The 19,816-nt window shown below is 43.7% G+C and overlaps 1 protein-coding gene across 2 annotated transcripts in view; it reads left to right on the top strand.

Annotated features, from left to right (window-relative positions):
* Mcph1 (microcephalin 1) overlaps positions 1-19,816 on the top strand; it is a 124,524-nt gene that overhangs the window by 32,760 nt on the left and 71,948 nt on the right. For both annotated transcript variants that reach the window (XM_026788815.1, XM_026788816.1), the window contains one exon: positions 4,986-5,086. In XM_026788815.1, the coding sequence (XP_026644616.1) occupies positions 4,986-5,086 (101 nt within the window). The remainder of the gene's footprint in view (positions 1-4,985; positions 5,087-19,816) is intronic.

Below are 19,816 nucleotides of genomic sequence, written 5' to 3'. Positions count from 1 at the left end.
TAGGATGCTAGCATAGACTGAAATGTATCATTGTGATACTGAGGGAGCCTGGAAGCCAGCAGGGACTTGTCAGTGGAGCCCTATGTCCCTTCTTCCAGATTCCAGACATAAGGAAAATGACTCCTTTTGGCAGATGGGAACCAGTGTCACAAGTTCCCGAGGAATGTGGCTTTATCTAACCCCTAGAAATCCTCATATAGTCCAGGCTGATCCCATTTCTGGATGCACAGACTGCCTTTTGCAGTGTGGGGAATTGGAATTTCTTTTGGACCTGACAGTGAGTAATTAGAAAAACAGTGACACCCTGAGAGCTCTGACTCCATCAGGCACCCAGAAGGCTGAGAGGGCATGCTTGTGTCTACTGGAGGTAAGTACAAATGACTGAACATGCGACAGGAAGGAGGCGGCCAGTGCAGCAACAAGCCAGTGAGCCTCTGGGGCAGGGATGGTGACCGCAAATGGGGCAGGAATCAGATCCACAGGACCTTCCTCCCCAGCAAGGCAGGGAGTTCCAGTTTGTTTTGTAGTGTGATGAGAAGCCGCTGGGGATTTTGAGCTGAAGTAACCAAATCCGATTTGTTTTCATCGTAACCCTGGATACTGAGAAGAACAAACTGTAGTTTAGTATGTTTGCTAGAAGCAATTACTGTCAACAGTATTTCCTTCCAGATAACTGTGTGTGAATAAACATAAAAGTGAAATATATTTAAAGGGATTCTCTTGCATACATAGAATCCTATTATCCTGTTGCCTTAACTTGGCCTTTTAAAAGCTCATGTATTCTTCACAGTGGATATTTTTTTTTTTTAGTGTAACTGCATTGAGGATCAGTGACATTTCCTGGAATAGGTCAAAAGGATATAAATACAGATAATTAGAGAAAGACATTTTTCCAAAATTTTTATTGATGAAATTCAAAATTGAGTATAGTTTTTGGAATGCATGTCTTTGGTAAGGGAGGAATGAGTGGCCGTGATGTTATGGGGACTCTGGTAGCTGAGTTTCCCATCAAACTTGAATGCAAATAATTCTTTAAGACTGATGCTTATCAGTATTATGTATCTCACCCTTGAGTGCGCCTTTTCACAGAGATGGGTCCTGTCCAGATCTGATGCTAGTTCTCGGGAGATGGATCTCAAGCCTGTTAGGTCCTAAGGCAGTGTTTATGTAACTGTAGGTCATTTCTCCATGTGTGCCTTACAGCAGGTTCTTATCTTGCACATGTGGCACTTGGCAGTGGGGAAGCTCAGCAGAAGCTCTTGGATCGTGCAGGTAGTGTGGCCTTGCAATTAGGAAATTGATTGCTTTGTTCTTTTTCAGCTCTAGGAAATACTGGAGGAACTATAGTGAATGCAGAAATAAATGTCTAAACCCAGGTTGTGTGGGGATGAGGTCTTACTTTCTGTTTTATTGTATGTATTTATTTTAGAGGCAAGATCTTACTATGTAGCATACTTGATCCCCAGTTAGTAATCCTCCTGTTTCAGCGTCCGGGCTGCTGAGACTATGGGTATGTAGCAACATGTCAAACTTCATTTTAACTTTTGATTATGGCAAGACAGGAAGCATGAAAAGCAGCCTGGTCATTATTGAGATGACATCCTCTGCTCCCTCCTCCATGAAGTCAGTTTGAATTGTTCAGGAGATAAAGTCTATCGGTTATCCTGAGCACCCTGGTGTACAGTAGAGGCTCCTACTTGTCTCACGAATGATGCTGATGGCAGGAAGGAGTTCCATATGTCTCTCTTGAATACCAGCAGAGTTAGTCCTTTCCACACTAGGTCCCACGTCTGGTCATTGATTTGATGCACATTTTCTCCTGTGCAGCATGTGGTGGAATTTTACATGTCAGCAATTTATACACGTGTGTTCACTTATCTGTGCAGCTTGGCTATTTCCAAATATTGGATTCTTTTATAGAATACCAGCTGTTGGGGGTTGTTGATAGATCGCTGTCTTCCAGCAGGTCTGGCTACCAGATATTAAGGAAGGCAAGTTTTGTAAACATTTGTTGGCCAGCAAAATGGAGAAAAGTCCTCCAAGTTGACAGATCTGCTGAAGGCCCAGCCTCTGTCTCTTAACTTACTGTCCTATTAGAGGCAAGCCTCTATAAAAGTTATTGTCCACCTTAGACTACCTGGTATCTCTTAACTCTGTACATTATTGTGGGTCATTTAGGTATCACGATGTGGGCATTGTCTCCAGAGATACAGGCTTCAGCTAATACTGGATTTCTGTGCCCTACTCATGCATGGTTTAGGTAGTGCTCTGTAATCTGTAATATCCAGCCAATCGTTCTTGAATCCACCAATTAATCCAATGGGAAGCTTTCTACCTGCTTGATGTCATCAATTACAGTTTATTCGTTCCATCCACAGTGGCAGTTAGCAAGGCATTTCAAAACAGGCTTGTGGACTTGTCTCTCAGGTGTGGCATCTGTTAACTCTTGTCTGTCCACTCAACCCACTTGTACTTTTTGAGATTGAGACTTACATAATTACAAAACTGTTGGACCTGGGGTTCTTTTCTATTTGTTTTTGTTTCTCAAGACATTGTTTTGCTCTGTAGCCAGCCTGGCCTTGGAGCAGGCTCCCTATCTCAGCCTCTAGATCAGTGATTCTCAATCTTCCTAATGTTGCTACCCTTTAATACAACTTCATTATATTGTGATGACCCACAACCATAAAATTTTTTTTTTTTTTTTTTTTTTTTTTTGTTTTTCGAGACAGGGTTTCTCTGTGGTTTTGGAGCCTGTCCTGGAACTAGCTCTTGTAGACCAGGCTGGTCTCGAACTCACAGAGATCCGCCTGTCTCTGCCTCCCGAGTGCTGGGATTAAAGGCGTGCGCCACCATCGCCCGGCCATAAAATTATTTTTATTACTACTTCGTAACTGTAATTCTGCTACTATTATGAATTATAATGTAAGTATACGTGTTTTCTGATGATCTTAGATGACCCCCAAAGGGGTTGCAACCCAGGAGTTGAGAACCACTGCTCTAGGGTCCTGGAATTACACTCCTGTTCCACTGTATCTTTCTGCTAAGTTCTTGTTTAAATTTTTTAATTGACTATTTTATGATAACTAGGGCAACAAAGTATGTGTACAATAAGGCTAGTCTGAAAATGAGAGGTGTCTAAGATTTATCGTTTGGGTAGAACATTGTGTCCACCTCCACTCTGGCCTTCCCCCTACCCCCGACAAGCTCTAACCCTACCCTGGATGAGAGTATTTGGGGGTTGAGCCTTTGAAAGAAAATTACATTCAGATGAGATTGTAAGGCGGGGGCCCCAATGAAGAAATTAGTGTGTCATGAAGAGGGTAAGAAATACCAGGAATCCTCCGCTTGCCCTCTTTGCCACAGGAAGTGTAAGCAATAAGGCTGCCATCTGGAAGCCAGGTGGATGGGCCCTCACCAGAAGCCCATTCTCAGCACCTAGCTGAAGTCTCAGAAATAGAACATTAATCCTCATTATCAAGTTAGCCAGTTAGGGCTTCAGACAGTTATCAAACTCTTATGTGGAGGACCAGCAGTTTGCTGGAGGTTGACATTGGGTGAGTGGCCTTAGACAGGAGGTCTAGAGAAGGGACATTAGCAACGTAGGAATGGATGGTGTTACAGGAGGCACTGCAGGAACAGACAGGCATAGTGTGGAGGGGGACCAGACTGGCCCCACAGCCCACTCAGAACCACTTTGCACTCAGGTGCTTTTGGTTGCCTGGCGACCTTAGAGAAGATGAGCAACCTCCTATGGCAGAGCATGCGAGGTAAAATAAGTGAGGGTTGTTTGCTTGCTTCATGGTATGTCAGGGTTTTCTGCCCTCTTATGGATATTCTATCCCTTAACTAGTAGTCTCAGATCTGAAAGATGATTAAAAACAAATTCTGTGTTCCATGCCTGTTAGGAGCTGAGAGGTGCTTTTTTAAAAGATTGTTTAAAAGCATCAGGAATCAATCCAGAAATGTTGGTGTCACAAAGTGAGAAAGTGTGCTGTGTCTTAGAGCAGACTCGTTAACCCTTTACCTGCCTGCTGCAGTCCATCCACCTCTTAGCAATTGAGGGCTTTAGTGGGTGGGCAGTTATCCAGGATTGAGAGAGACATGACATTTAAAAGATGGCTAAAGAGGAAGGAGAATACTGTGTGATTGGTTTGTCTCCAAAGGGATCCAATTTAGACATTTATGAACGAAGAATGTTGTCCTTAAAATGTTCATAGGGCCCAGGATACAAATAACATAGTTTGAATTCTGGGGAACCCTTAACTATTCTACTTCTTTTTTGAGCTTACTGATTTCATTTTTACACTTATTTATTAGGGAGTGCATTGTGCAACGGTGTGTGTGTGTGTGTGTGTGTGTGTGTGTGTGTGTGTGTGTGTGTAGATCAAGACAGCTCAAAGGAGTTGGTTCTTGCCGTCTACCATCTGGAGATGGGACTCAGACAGGATCCTTTACCCACAGAGCTATCTTGCTAGCCCCTATTTTTATAGACAGAATTCTGGTTTTGAAGCATGAATGGACGTTTTCAAGTGTGACTCCTCAAACTTGGGTCACTCTGGGTTTTATCAAACTGTCCTACCTGCAAGGTAGACTTTCTCATGTGCACCGTTTAATTTCTGGAAGTGCTCTTATTTTGCCGTGGAGCGTGTTTATTTGTGTGCCTAGCATGAGCGTTGGGCAGTGTCTTCTGTACTGGGCCATCTGCAGTGGCAGCTTCACATTGTGTTTGCCCATGAACCAGCCAACAGGTGGGATGTGCAGTTCACCTGGCATTGCCTGCCACAGCCGCCACCTGCCACGGTCGTAAATGTGGCGCATGTAGGCCCACATATATTCTGCTTAAAAAGCCCAACCAATCTTCAAAGACTCTGCAGTCTTCTCTTCCCGTTAGGCATCAAGAGAATGCTTAACTTGGTTTGTGCTTAACTTCCATTTGCATTCAATCCATGTTGTGTCTAACTAACCTTCACTCCACTTGGTTTTAGGTGTTAACAGTGAACCGTTGAGGCCTGAAACTTCAGACAGCTCTGGTTCAGACCTTGTCAGACCTCACAAGAAACCCAAGAAATGTGGGAAAGGACAAAAGGTCAGTGGATAAAAGTGTGATTCCAAACCTTCAAATGCTAAGATATCATAATGTTCTACTCTGGGTTAATGAGGCAGATTATTTCATGCACCATGTGTTTGTTTAAGAAATTAATTACAGCCGGGCGGTGGTGGCGCACGCCTTTAATCCCAGCACTCGGGAGGAAGGCAGAGGCAGGCGGATCTCTGGGAGTTCGAGCCCAGCCTGGTCTACAAGAGCTAGTTCCAGGACAGGCACCAAAGCTACAGAGAAACCCTGTCTCGAAAAACTAAAAAAAAAAAAAAATTAATTACGGTGAATGTGGGCAGTTTGCATATAACACTGAAGGTTTGACGTCATGCAGGAGGAAGTGTTGGCACTGACAAACACAGCTTCCTCTCGTCGCTTTGCCAGCACATGCCTGGCTGTGAACAAACCTCCTGCTGCTCCTAGGCAGTGGGGCCAGTGTCTGTCGCTCTGTGCCAGTTTGGGAATAAATCAAGGCCTGGCATAAAACCCTAAAACCAATAGTCAGAAAGGTCACGGAGTCTATGGTGAACTTGAAGTCTGTATGGTGGGGGAGATGACCCTGCTAGGCCAGGAAGAGACTCAATTGCTTAGACATTGCTAGAGGCATTGATTTAGATAGAGGGATGGAGAGGACAAGTGCTTTTGCCACTTGGTGGATTTGAAGAACGGTAGAAATCCCTTGATAGGTGTTTTATACTTAAGCTTTCCAGCACATTGAGATCTTTTCTGCAGGGTGGGGATGGGCGTTTGTTCGGCATCTGGTGGTTCAGTTTGCTGGTATTAAGGCTGACTATAGGATTGTGGATTAGATTGGTAACTAAGTACAGCTTCCTCATCTAAATCATCTCCAGGTTAAACTAGTACCCGTCCTTTCATTTCCCCTCAGAAACAAGAATTTCACCTGCTTGGTTTTCATCCTTACTAGATGATCGTGGTAAAGTGAGATCTGAGATTGTGACAGGCCCTGTTTTTGTGTACAGTGCAAAGCAAGAGATTCCATTTTATTAAGCATGGAATTTGTCCCTTTTATCTTTTTAAAATATTGTGATAGAACCAGGGCTTTAGCGCAACAGTAAGCCTGTGTGGTTTGATCTCCAGGGCTGCAAAGAAACAAACATCTCGTAATTGAATGTTAATGTCAAAAAGAGGGTTTCACAGGGCGGAGGTGGCATTCACCTTTAATCCCAGCATTTGGGAGGCAGAGACAGGCGGATCAATCACCATGGTTTCGAAGCCAGCCTGGTCTACAGGGGAAGTTCCAGGAAGGCAGAAATGCACAGGGAAACCTTGTCATGAAAAACAAAAAAAAAAGATGAAAGAAAGGAAGGAAGGAAAGGAAGGAAGGAAGGAAAGAAGGAAAGAAGGAAGAAAGAAGAGATGGGGGGGAGAGAAGGGGGTTTCATCTGCTAATTATTGTGACACATGTAGGTTGACCAATCTGGTGGCCAGGATAGTGTGTGCTGCTGCTGTGGGGATGAACACAGCTTGAAGCTCAGATGTTTCTCTGGGCCCTAACTGGTTAGAGCATCAAGGGTCCATCTTAGCAGGCCAGTCAGAGTGGGTAATGCTGAATCCTGTGTAACATGGAGATCCGGGGTGAAGGGTAGGGGTCTTGAGAAAACCCAAGGTCTGTGCATCAAAGGAGATGAGGTACCTACCCGGTGACAGTTGTACCACAGTGCTATGTTTATTGTAAGCCTTCCACAGGCCTCCTTGTTTGGTCTGTGGTTTGTTCTGGGAAGTTACCAGCTATTGCTGCTTCTGCTCATTTTCTCAGCTCTGCATTGCTGGCACTGCAGTGTTACCATGTGTTACCCATTGCTTCTGGAGTTCACATCTTGTGATGTTTCTTTCCTTGGGGTCTTTTTGTAAGGTAGGTTCCACTCTGTAGCCCTGGCTGGCCTGGAATTTGCTCTGTAGAGCAGGCTGGCTTCAAATTTCAGGGATGTTTGCCTTTCTTTCTTCTGAGTGCTGGCATTGAAGACATGCTCAGCCAAGCCTGGCCTCTCTTGTATCTTTACTTATGTTGTTTTTTTTTTTTTTAATCAATTTTGTTTCCATCTCCCCTTTTGTTCACTATAAATCCATTAGTCAATCTACAAACTGAAGTTCATCATCTGTTTGTTGTTCTTTTAGGTTCTTGTAGCTTTATTTGAATTTATTTGATCATTTTTAGTCTGCAGCATGCATGCTCATTTTGAAGTCTGTCTCTGACACCTCTGCTTTCCCATTTTTCTGTTTTGATTATCTGCAGTTTCTCATAGTTTCACTCCTATATTCCACAGCTAGGAGCATGTTGTTTTGCTGTCTAGGTAGGAGATGGGCTGGTTGAGAGCTGGGCCTCTGACTCTGGGAGTCTGACTGTCCCAGGCAATGTGAACCTCAGATGTCAGCCATTCAGTGCTGTCAGCTGGCTGCTGGGGCAGTGTTATCACAGATATTGCTTGCCCGTTTGTATCTTGTACAGTTTTCTGACTGAACCTAGTTTGTTGGTAGATTTACAGGACTCAGTCTATCACCACTAGAGACTACGGCTTAGTTAGACTACGGCTTAGTTTTTATGTTTTTTTTTTTTTTTTTAGAAAAGAAGACTTAAAATGGTGGGTATTAAGTGTATATATATGTGTGTGTGTGTGTGTGTGTGTGTGTGTGTGTGTGTGTGTGTGTGTGCGTGTTTATACTTTAAAATGATATATATATATAGAGAGAGAGAGAGATGCATATATCCTTTTATTGATTTGTTGGGGGGTTTTTGGGGATGTAAACATTTGTATATGTATGCACTTGCATATGGAAGACCAAGTCAACATTGCTCCACACTTTATTCCTTTTTTTTTAATATTTATTTATTTGTTATGCATACAATATTCTGTCTGTGTGTATGTCTGCAGGCCAGAAGAGGGCACCAGACCTCATTACAGATGGTTGTGAGCCATCATGTGGTTGCCGGGAATTGAACTCAGGACCTTTGGAAGAGCAGGCAATGCTCTTAACCACTGAGCCATCTCTCCAGCCCCCACACTTTATTTCTTGAGACAGGAAATGAACCTGGAACGCACTGAACCTGGAACTCACTAATTGCCTAGACTGGCTAGCCATCAAACTTCAGGGACACACCTGTCTTTATCTCCCCTCTCCCCTGCCCCCAACCTCATGGATGCTGGGGATTTGGACTCTGGGCCTCATGCCTGTACAGAGAGCACTTCACCTCCCCACCCCCAGCATCTCATAGTCCCCTATGTGCATCCCTTTGTGAAAAGAGAAAGGGAAGACAAAGTCAAAAGAAAAATTCTCCAATTGGTCAAGAAAAATACATTAAACATCTAAGTGTTGTTCTGGTTGGTTGTTTTTGTCAACTTGACACAAACTAGAGTTATCTGGGAAGAGGGACTGCAACAGAGAAAATGCCTCCATCAGATGGCCTGTTTATGCAAATCTGTAATGCAGTTCTTGACTCATGATTGATGTGGAACAGCCCATCTACTGGCGACATTGCCACCCTTGGGCAAGTGGTCCTGAATTGTATAAGAAAGCAAGCTGAGCAAGCCATGAGGAGCAAACCAGTAAGCAGCTCCTCTCCATGACCTCTGCTGCAGCTTCTGCCTCCAGGTTCCTGCCCTGACTTCCCTCAGTGATGGACTTATAAACTGCATGGTGGAATAAACCATTTCCTCCCCAAGTTGCTTTTGGTTATGGTGTTTATCACAGCAATAAATACCCTTATCTTACCTGAGTTTCTTTTTAGTAGGGAACAAATAAATTTCTATAAAGAGTTTATAGTCTCAAGATTATAACTTCCATTAGAATGACTTTGGTTTGACACACACTTTCAATAGGAAGAGCATCTTTACACTCAGCCTGTCATCAGTCTCTTTTAGGTTGACCGTTCTAATACTGATAAGTTTATTTGACCTCTTTTTACTCTGAGAGCTTGGCTAAGCAGTTTATTAGCTTTCCTCTTTGGTTTATAGTATGTTTAGTTGTAGGCGGTGATAAAGTTGTACATCATCGCAGAGAGGGAGGAATATAAACTATTCAGGCAAATTGACCATTGAATTGTTGAGCATAGAACTCAAGGAAGCTAAATGTAGGCTTCATGCTTGAACTCTGTAAAAGTACATGAACTCTGTTCCTCCGCGGTTTTTTGTTTGTTCTGTTACTTCTGGGCTTGTTGTTGTCCGAAAGATTATTATCCTCAAGAAAAATTTAACCTGAATCATCAACTGCATAGCTCTTGGTCAGTGGCAGAGTTTATAAAATCTCATTTTGGGGCTATGCCTGCCAATCCAGGTTGTTCCGCAGGAAGACAAGCTGTGGGTCAGAGCACAGAGGATTTGCAGATGGCTTTCATAGATGCAAAGCCTTGGGCAGAAGCAGAGGACCAATGTACCACACCTATTTTAACAAGGTTTTTGTTGTTTTCAAAGAAACCGTACACCGGATAGAATGCTTCCATTTCTATTAGCATTTTAAAAGATGATGATGATGATGATGATGATAATTCGTATGTGTGTATACACATGTGTTCTATGGCTTACACATGGAAGTCATTGGGTACCTTCTACTGTGTGGATTCTCATGCTCTACCTCAGGTTGTCAGGCTACATGGCAAGTCTTTTTACCCCCTGAGACGTCTTCCTGGCCTAGAACACGTGCATTCTTAAAAGCCTGTACATGAGCGAGGAAACAACCTGCATGTATTTTAATAATTGCTATTTATATATAAACTTTATTAGGCTTTGAGTCTATAGGAGCATGCTCTGTGTTGTCTCGCAGTACTCTGCATGATACAGTACTCCATGCACATCAGGGATGTAGTGTGTGTGTGTGTTCACATGTGTTTGTAAATCTAAACTTCAGTCCTCACACTTTCATAATCAGTGCTGTGCCCGTTGAGCCACTTCCCAAGCCCTCCCTTTTACGTTTTCATTTGTTTTATGTATGTGGATGTTTTGCCTTCATGTATGTCTAGGTTCCATAGTGTGCAGTGCTCACAAAGACCACAAGGGGCATCAGATCTACTCAGACTGGAGTTACAGATTCTGAGCTGCCTGAAACATTCTGGGAATCAGATGTGGATCCTCTGGAAGAGCAGCCAGTGCTCCTAACCACCGAGCCATCTCTCCTTCCCCTCTTTGACTTTTTTCACTCAACATGTTTCTGTCATTTTGTGTGCTCTCTGTTCCTACTCCATTGGAATCATTGCCACATAGTGTGTTTTTGTTTTGTTTTGTTTTTTGTAGATGCTCCCTCCTAGAGAGGGGGTTTTGCATCATGAAAGATGGAGTCTCTCAAGGTTGCATGCTGTAGTACGTCACTGCAGTTGACTCCTGACATAAGGCTTCTTTCCTCCATGAAAAGGGGATCCAGACATGTATCTCACTGTTATGACAAAGTAAATAATTTTCCAGTTTGCAATAATTCCAGGACTTTGGCTGTATGCCTTTAGATATTATGGTGGATGCTTTGATTTCAAGCTTAACTTTCAAGTTTAAATAGCAGTGATTCATCCAGATGACAGGTGATATTTGTTTTTGTTCTTGAAAATTCAACATGAGAGTATTTATTATTAAGCGAGTCAGGGAATTGTCACACTTCCTCTAAGATGACACATTTTCTAAATGCCCCCATAAACAGTTTCCTGCTGTTTATTCCTGCTGGGTTCACTGAGATAGGGCCATCTCAGGGTGGGTCCGTTGAGAGCCTTTGAGAGATGGGTTTAGAGAGACTGAGCGTTTGTTTCTAACACAGCTGTTTGATCTGCTGTTCCTTTGATAATCCCTTCTCAGCACACCAAACCCAGAGCTGGGAGAGGGAGGATGAGCTCTCATTGTGGCAGGTGCAGGGTTCATCAGCGGATGCTGCTTTATGAGGCTGTTTAGAAACCAGTGGCATGTACATGGCCCACAATTACTGTCTGCTCCCATGAGCGGGTTACTGCCTTCTTCTTGTTATGTATGATAGAAAATGTTTCTATAGAAAATATTGAATGGACTCTTCAAAGAGCTTTGGATGCATTGTGACGTGTGTAGCTCAGAAGTCATCAAATATGGCTGTGGTGTGGTGCACATGACTGTAATCCCAGCACCCAAGAGGGGGAGGCAGGAGGATCAGGAGGACAAGGTCATCCTCAGCTGTGTAGCAAATTCAAGCCTTATATTGGACAGAAGCCTCTACCAAACTAATTACGAATAAGAAGAGCAATGTGAGCATGTTTAGCCCGAGCCACGTGAGACCCTGCCTCAGAACCAGCAGCAGCAACAAGATATATTTGGACTAGAGATGGTGGAAGTGAGGGCCTGTTGAACAGATTCCCCTAGACCCTCAGTGACTTCTGGGCCACCTGCAGTTGGAGGCCAAGGTGACAAAGCACTCCTTGCTGAGAGTCCTGTGTGGCAGAGAGATAAGGTCTTCCAAGAGTCTATTAAAATGGCTGGTGGGCAGTCAAGATCTGGGCAAGGCTGAGTCATCAGATCCCATCTAAATATGTTGTGTTAGTTACTTTTGGTTGCTGTGACAAAATATCTTACAAAGGCAACAAAAAGGGAAGCCTTTATTTTGGCTTCCAGTCTGTGGTGACTTTGGGTCATAGTGGCAGAAGTGTGAGCCTGCTGAGCTCACTCACCTGCAGTCGGGAGACAGGTGAATGCTGGTTCTTAGCTCACTTCTCCTTTGTATCCAATCCAGAGCCCCACCCATGGCATAGTGCCCCTTACCTGTAGTTAAACCTTCAGGCACACCTAGCATTGTGTTTCCATGGTGATTCTCTAAGTCCAGTCAAGATGCCAGTGAGCTTTACTGTCCCATAGATGTAGCTGCTGGTTTCTAAGGTCTAGTTTAATAAATATACTATTTGGGGGATGTTGGCTAGATGATAGTTGACCCCAGCCATCTGCTTAAAAATATCAATTCCTTCCGTGTGGAGGATTCTCTGGAAGTAAAGAAACTTATTGTGTGGATTGCTACTGAGTTCTGTGCCCCCTCAGCACACACCTGCTCTCCAGGGAGTCACCACCACACTGGTAACCATGCCTGCCAAAGTGCCCCATGCTATGTCCATCCTGTCCCCAATGACTCAGCTGAGCTAACCACATTCATGCTGTTCTTACTCGTACTTAGTTGGTGACTCACTTCTGTCCCATACAATGTGAGGTAAGGCTTACTGAGAAGTTTCAGGGACTAGTGTTCTCTCACGGAAGATACCCCTGGGAAGAAGGGGCTGGCCATGTCCCCTGGAACATCCACAGCCTGAGGTTGAAGCCAAGGGTGAAGTAAGGAAGGAAAAGGAGAGTAGGAGACAAGGCCTGTAAACTTCACGCTATTTCCATGGAAATCAGATGGCAGTGCGCCTAAGGGCAGGGCTGCTTCAGTGAGGAGCCTGGGGAAGATTGTGTGTTCAAAGCATAGGAGGTAAAGCCAGTAGTCTTGATGTAGTGTCCTGTATCTCTGGAGGCCTGTGTCCTAAGGGCGGGGCCGCTTCAGTTGTGAACCTCATACATACAACACCATGCCTAGTGTGGGAGTGTGTGACCTCTTTGCCCATCCGCACAAAGATGAGCTGCTTTCCCAAGCAGGTCTGTATCGCCTCCCTGGCAAGACCAAGACTTCCTCTCCATCCCTGGGTTTTTTTTCTTTGGCCTTTCCTTAATTCTCTAACATTCTGACCCTTGTAAACAGTGTTGTTCTCTAGATATTCAGGGTTACTACTTATTAGTATTAAGACAGGGTAATTTGGGTATTTCATTTTGTTTCTCTTTTTCTAAAAAAAGAAAAGGGAAGACTTTAAATAGTGACATAGAAAAGCTGCCAATTACAAATCAATGAGGCAGTATATCAGTTCAACGAAAGAAGCATTTCAAATATTTTTTTGGCATGCTTTTTTTGCTTTTGGATGTAAGTGGAGATTTATGTCAATGTCTGTCCAAGAAAATCTCATGTCTGTTGCCTGTCAGATTAGAGCAGTTTTGGATGAGGGATCTTCATCCTTAGATTTTCAATAAGTATGTTATTATAAATTATAGTGTTTTATTTTTCTGTGGAATTATCTTGTTTTTTTCAAAGTATATTTGCTTCTTAATTCTGTTTTATATTACAACACTAAAGTTGGTTTCAGTATTAATAGAATTCTTTCTTTTGCTAATTTGTTGTATTTTCCTTGACTGGTTCCGCTTTTTAAAAGAATGTAAGTGTATACATGTGCACACTTGGGTTAGTTCCCAGAGAAGTCAGAGGGTGTTGGGTACTCTGGAGTTAGACTTACAGGCAGTTGTGAGCTGTCCAGTATGGACACGGGGAACCAAACTTGGGTCCTCTGGAAGAGCAACAGTTGCTCTTAGGCCCTAAGTTATTTCTTCAGCCTGATCTATTTTTTTTAAGGTTTGCTTATTTTTATATTATGTGTGCATGTTTTACCTGCATGTCTGTATGAGCACTACTTGTTTGTAGGGCCTGGAGAGGATTGTGAACATACTCGAACATACTCACCTGTTGCTCTCCTGTATCCCTCTCCTAGTCCTCCAGACCCTTCCATCTAATCCCCTCATGTTATCGTGGATCTGTGTGTGTGTGTGTGTGTGTGTGTGTGTGTGTGTGTGTGTGTGTGTGTGTGTATGTGTTCGTGCATGCACATGTGTGCAGATCTTCTGCAGCTAGCCACAGCTACTGTGTGCTCATGATTACATTGACCATGTCATACCCAGAAACAGGGCTTTACAGGATGCCTCCTGTCTTGTAGCTCTTACTGTTTTATCAACCCTTTTCCCATGTCCCCTGGGTCTTGGAGAGGTTGTTATAGATGCCCCGTTTAGAAGTGAGCAGTTGACAGCCATTTGTTCTCAGCATTTTGACCAGTTCTTAGTTTCTATAGTAACTGTCACTCTTTGCAGAAAAGAAAGTTCTTTGACCAAAAAGGATGGCAGCACCAGCTTAAGGGTGTAAAAGATGACTATTTGGAAGGCAGTGTGGCTACTTACAAGAGCCTGCTGCTAAAGCTGCCACACACTTGGAATGCACCACGGGTGCCGGCCATTCCTCTAACTTCCAGAGAGGACTTTACATGACATAGCTGCTGGAGGTTTGGAACATCCTAGAAAGTGGTAGGAAGACTTGGGGAAGGGGTCTCTTTGCTTTGGCAGCTTTTATGCTTTGCCGTAGTTGATTTTTCTGATTCTAACAGTGCTTGTGTGCTTATGGATTTACACCAGGAGTGAACAAAATCAGTCATCTTTAAAAATGCATGGATTATGTCCTCAATTCACACATTCTTGTTTTGCTTTCTTTTTGTGCGTTTGTTTTTTTCTAGACAGGGTTTCCTTGTATAACAACAGCTCTGGCTGTCTTGGAACTCTCCCTGTAGACCAGGCTGGCCTGGAACTCACAGAGTCCATCTGACTCTACCTCCGAGTGCTGGCATTAAAGGCGTGTGCCACCACCTCCTAACCAGTTCACTCATTTTTAAGGAAAGGTAATTTGACTGTTTATCTGAAAGTTGATGCCTATACCCAAACAGTTTTACAGTGTTTTATTTATGAAATGTTTCTCTTTATCACTAATAAAACAAGTACATCTGTTTGGTTTGACCTAACTTTGATCTTACTAAAACAAAATCAACTGCAATTTCCCAAATGTCATATTCCCTCCTTCTCAGCCTCCCCTTCTCTCCTTCCTCCTTCTCAACTCTCTGGAACCTTTGCTTTAGAAACGTCAAAAAGTATGTTTTCTTAAGTTAAAAGCTGTGTTTGCAATGCATGCATTAGCTATTCCTTCCTGGTGGGGCCAGTTTGTAGTTCCCATTGATACTGTGTGACTGACTGCATGGGCTAGAGGCTAAGTTTCTATTCCCAAGCATTTTCCCCTCTTGTTGAGTGAGTCTTAAGTGCAATTAGAGAGCCGTTGTTACCGCCAAGGTGTGTGCGTCACTAGTGCACCCTGCATAATAACCCAGGGTTATGGTGCCCTACTGGTCATTGTTGTGGCTCTTAGAGGTCATAGATGGGTAGAACTGCTGGAAATTTGCATAGCACTTTCTGGTACCAAGAAAGCTAGTCCTCAGGGAAGAGGCATTTAGGTCAGTTCCAGCTCTGGACATCTGGGCCCTATATTTGAAGTTCATGGTGTCTTCAGCACTAGGGACTTACCTTCCACTTCAGGGATCAGGAGAAACCAAAGGCACCTATTAACTATTCAAACATTTCCTCATTGCTGATGAATAGCTAATAGCTATTCTAAACTGACCAAAGTTAATTTGGAACTTGGAATTAGAGCACTTCAAAAGCCATTTATTCAATTATACTATTGTCCCAGTCATAGTAAAAGCCCTGAAGAGCTAGTTGTGATGTGTTGTGGGTATTTCCAGCCTTTATCAAAACCTTCTTCCCAGGCATTTAAGACAGCATGTGATACAGTGAATGGAAGGGGTACCCCAGCTGTGAGAGTGAGACACAGCAGACACATGGACAGAGTGCTCACAGGTCCTGTTTGGTGAGACGGGAGCCTAGGAGAGCTTGGGCCAGTCCAGTGAAGAGGAGGGGAATGCAGAGAGCTGAACAGGCTGTTGTGTTGCTCTTAGCCTGTTCCTGCAGTGGGGGAGTGTGGCGTGAGACCGGACTCCTACAAAATGGACCTGTTGAGATGCGGTGAAGAATGAATGAAAACAAACACATGAATGCTCTTAAGTATGGCGGAGGGGAAGGCCTATTGTAGATATGAGGGAGAGCAGAGGCAGAGGCATCTGGAATGTTCCAGACTGAATGGAGTCATGGTGGGTGGGGAGGAGTGGGCGCAAGGAAGGGAGCAAGGGAGGTGCCTGGGAACCAAAGACCAAGAGGCCAAAAAAAAAAAAAAAGTAGCAAAAATGGCTTATATTATATAGGAATCAGAGAAGCTGGAGGAAGGGAAGCCCAGCCTCTCCCTGGGCTGAAAAGTTTAGGGCACCAGGGTAGGGTGGGGTGGGGTGGGAGGTGGTTGCCAGCAAGAAACACCATGTATTAGGTAGGGACTGAGACTGTTCACTTTGATGTTTTAAACAGGCTCCTTAGTCATTTGTTCTGAGTTTGAGACCTAACAGCAAGCATCACTACCCCTCCCCCAGCCAGAGTATCTCTGTTTAACAGCCCTAGCTGTCCTGGAACTAGCTCTGTAGACCAGGCTGGTCTCGAACTCACAAAGATCCACTTGTCTTTGCCTTCCAAATGCTGGAATTAAAGACATGTACCACCACTGCCCAGCAAGGATCACTTTTTTTTTTTTTAGGACCTTTGGGACCTTAAAGAGTAACAGCTAGATCGGAAAGGAGAACTATTACTAGTCTAAAGGTTGTCGTGGAAGACAGACAGGACTGAGTCCCCAGGTGGACAGTCAGCTAGCCCCAGGGAGGAAGGGAACACTTTGAGTACACAGGTCAGTCCTAAGGTGGGGTTCCTGGACCTTCTGAGTGGTGTGCAGTGCTGTAACCAGTCCTAGGAGAACCAAGCCCACATGTGCTTTGGCTTGGTCTGTTGTGGTACCCAGTTCTGCAAAGCCCATCTCCAGTTTGACCTTAGCTCTCAGGTAATGGCTCATCCTACCCTGAGTCTAGTGAGAGAAATCAGAGGATTTGTCCCAAGGGTACTGAAGGAGATGGAAAGAAAAGAGAATTTAGTAACTCCTGGGGGTGCAGTGAATCTGGTCACTAACCCAGTAGGTGCTGGGAATGGGGAGTGAGATTGTCTCAAACACCACTGAACAGTTTTCATATATAAAGTCCAGAAATCACCCAGACAGTTAGAAGGCTGGAGTTAGAGAATTCAGACACTACCCCATGCCTCAGATATATTTTCCTCTATAGTCCCTCACTGACTGATCAAAGACCATCTCTTGGGGAGATTGTTCATAGTCATAGAATAACCCTGGGTTTATTCAATTGAATTGTAGAGATGACTGAAGCTAGAATGGCAATTTATCAGTAGGACCTTAAATTTGATTTGTGGACCTTTATTTCTTCCCTTCCTCCCTCCTTCCCTCCCTCCCTCCCTCCCTTCTTTCTTTCTCTCTTTCTTTCTTAAAATTTATTATATTTTGTGTGTATGAGTGTTTGACTTACACGTATGTTTACATGTATGACCAAGGAGGTCAGGGATCCCCTTGGAACTTGAGTTCTGGATGGTTAGGAGCCTCCATGTAGGTGCTAGGAATCAAATGTAGGTTTTCTGTTAAAACAGTGCTCTTATGTGCTAAGGTATCTCTCCAACCCCTGTGGGCCTTTCTTGAAGAGTCCAACTGCACATTTAACAGCCTCTTCTGGCTGGAAGCTGAGCCAGGCAGGAGCCTGCTGCTAGGTCAGCCACAGCCCCTTATGTTTGGATGACTTCCCTCTTTCTGAGATTTCCTCTGTAAGTCCCATGGCTGCTCCGTTACATTGTGACTTCTTCACTCCTTTGAAGACTAAGGATCCCTTAAGCAGGTCCCAGTCTTTCACAAAGAGAATATTATAAACACTGGCTCCCTAAAGCAAACGTGGGTTCCTTAAACGTCTCCTGATTAGTGTAACAGTATTCTTAAATATGACATAGTGGACAAGGCTGTCACTGTGACCCAGGGTTGGTTTAGTTGCTTCCTGATAACAGCGAAGACAAACTACATTGAACCTCTGGGAGGGAAATGTTATAGCACAGTTTCTGGGTTCTGGAAAGACCAAACAGGGAGAAAGAATAATAAATCTTTTCCAAATATGTCCTTTCTGTTCACAAAAGTATGGCCTATCATCAGTTCATTATGAGATCCAGATAGCATAAGAAAGGGTCTCCTGTCTACTACACAACAGAACACAGACTCATCTACCATATCCCAACTGAAAGCCTGGGGCACTCCCACCCCTTAGCTCATTTACATATAGAATAAACTGTTCTGCTTGGCTGGTTAGCAGTCCCTAGGGTACATCTGCTTCTTAGAGCTCTGGAAACCCCAGTTTAATTCCCTGAGAGCAGTGGGTGGGGGGATCAGAACAAAGCAAAACTCAAGACGAGTGTAATTAACTTATTAGTGGCCATTTTCAAATCTCAAAGATATGGTGAGGTTTAATTATAAAAAATTATGGCAACGGAGAGTTCAGATTGAACATGGTGTGCAAAACACGAAGTTTAGGGAAGACATCTGTAAATAATGATCAACCTTATTTTCCAAAAGAAGTAGGAATTTGGTCTATTTATAGAAGAAGGAGGGTCCTGCGAGATGGTTTAGTGGGTGAAGGTGCTTGCCCCAAGTCTGACCACCTGAGTTCAATCCCTGGGGTCCACACAGTGTAAGGAGAAAACCTACAAGCTGTCCTGAGCTCCACACACTCTCCATGGCACTTGTATATATAATAAATAATAAATAAACAAATGCATGATAGACCTCACAGAAGAAAAGTCAGATGAAAGAAAATAGCCCTAATTGGCCTTAATAGAAACCCAGAGTGAGACGTTAGTGGGTAAAAGCTGAAGGATCAAGAAGCAGAGGATCCTCTATGCAATCCTCAGGCCGAATGGGGCATCCTGTCTCTCTACAGTCCTGACTGAATAGGTTGAGCTCCTCTCTCCTCCAGCCTTATGGTCAGTCCTCTCTCTGCCCAACTGTATCCCTTTTTGTCTCCACATCTCTAGTGTTGGGATTAAAGGCATGTGATTCCCAAATTCTGGGATTAAAGGTGTGAGCCTTCACCCCCTTGCTTTGTTTCTCTTTGAGACTGGCTCAGTTTAGTGTAGACCAGGCTGGCCTTGAACTCATAGAGGTCTCTCTGCCTCTCCCTCCTGGGTCCCAGGCCTCTATGGCTAACTAGTGGCTCACTCCACACTCTGATCCTTAGGCAAGCTTTGTTTGTTATAGCATAAACACAATATCACCGCAGCCCTGAGACATATTTGTGGTCTGTCAAGCATAAAATTAGAGCAGGAATTTCAGAAAGAGTTGCTAGTCCAGCGTAAACCCTACACATCAGTGGAACGTTAATAGAAGTAGTATCCATTCCGTTCCATTCACCTTCCACTGCACAGATACCTGTGGGAGGCAAACTGTCTCTTTTTGACAGTTTCCTGTGGATTGTCATCAGGAGAAACATGTCATGTGGACACAGCTATTTCCAGGTCCGTGTTCTTACAAAGTAGCACATGCTTTTGTGGTTTTCCAGGAAACGTCACAGCTGTAGGTGCAAAATATTATTTTAGTTCTATTGACAAAGGCAAAATCTCAGAAGCCGTCAGGAAATTTTGAACACCTGATTTAAGATAGGGCCATAGTTACTTAGAAATATTAGTAGAAGTAACATTATTAGACGCCCACATATGAGACAAGTAAATCTAGATAGCTTATGGACAAACACGTATGAGAAGAATGAATTAAAATCTTTGCTAATAATACAATGGAACGTTAGCTATTTTTCCTCAAACCTAAGTATTCAACTAATTTCATTTCCCAAAGATTTACCTAAACTTTTGAGTGATTATTAAAATATTTGAGTTTAGTAGGAATGCTCCCCCACCCCCATTGAAAACAGCTTAGAGCATTCAGTACCCTTAACTTCTTAGAGCAGGGGTCTAGGAAATATGTAGGTTCCAGGGTATCTCCAATCCAAGCTACCTCATTTGGTGGCATTCCTTCATGAGGATCATCATGAGGGTGGGGGAGGAGCTGTTTGAGAACCTCAGATAAACTGTGGATGGTCTGCACTGATGCTCAACAGAAGAATTATGGAGAGCTGGATAGTCT

The sequence above is a fragment of the Microtus ochrogaster genome, unplaced genomic scaffold (genome assembly GCF_000317375.1).
Source record: "Microtus ochrogaster isolate Prairie Vole_2 unplaced genomic scaffold, MicOch1.0 UNK7, whole genome shotgun sequence".
NCBI classification, from domain to species: Eukaryota; Metazoa; Chordata; class Mammalia; order Rodentia; family Cricetidae; genus Microtus; species Microtus ochrogaster.
The sequence above is the reverse complement of the archived record's forward strand: the minus strand, read 5'-3'. Positions and strand labels throughout refer to the sequence as shown.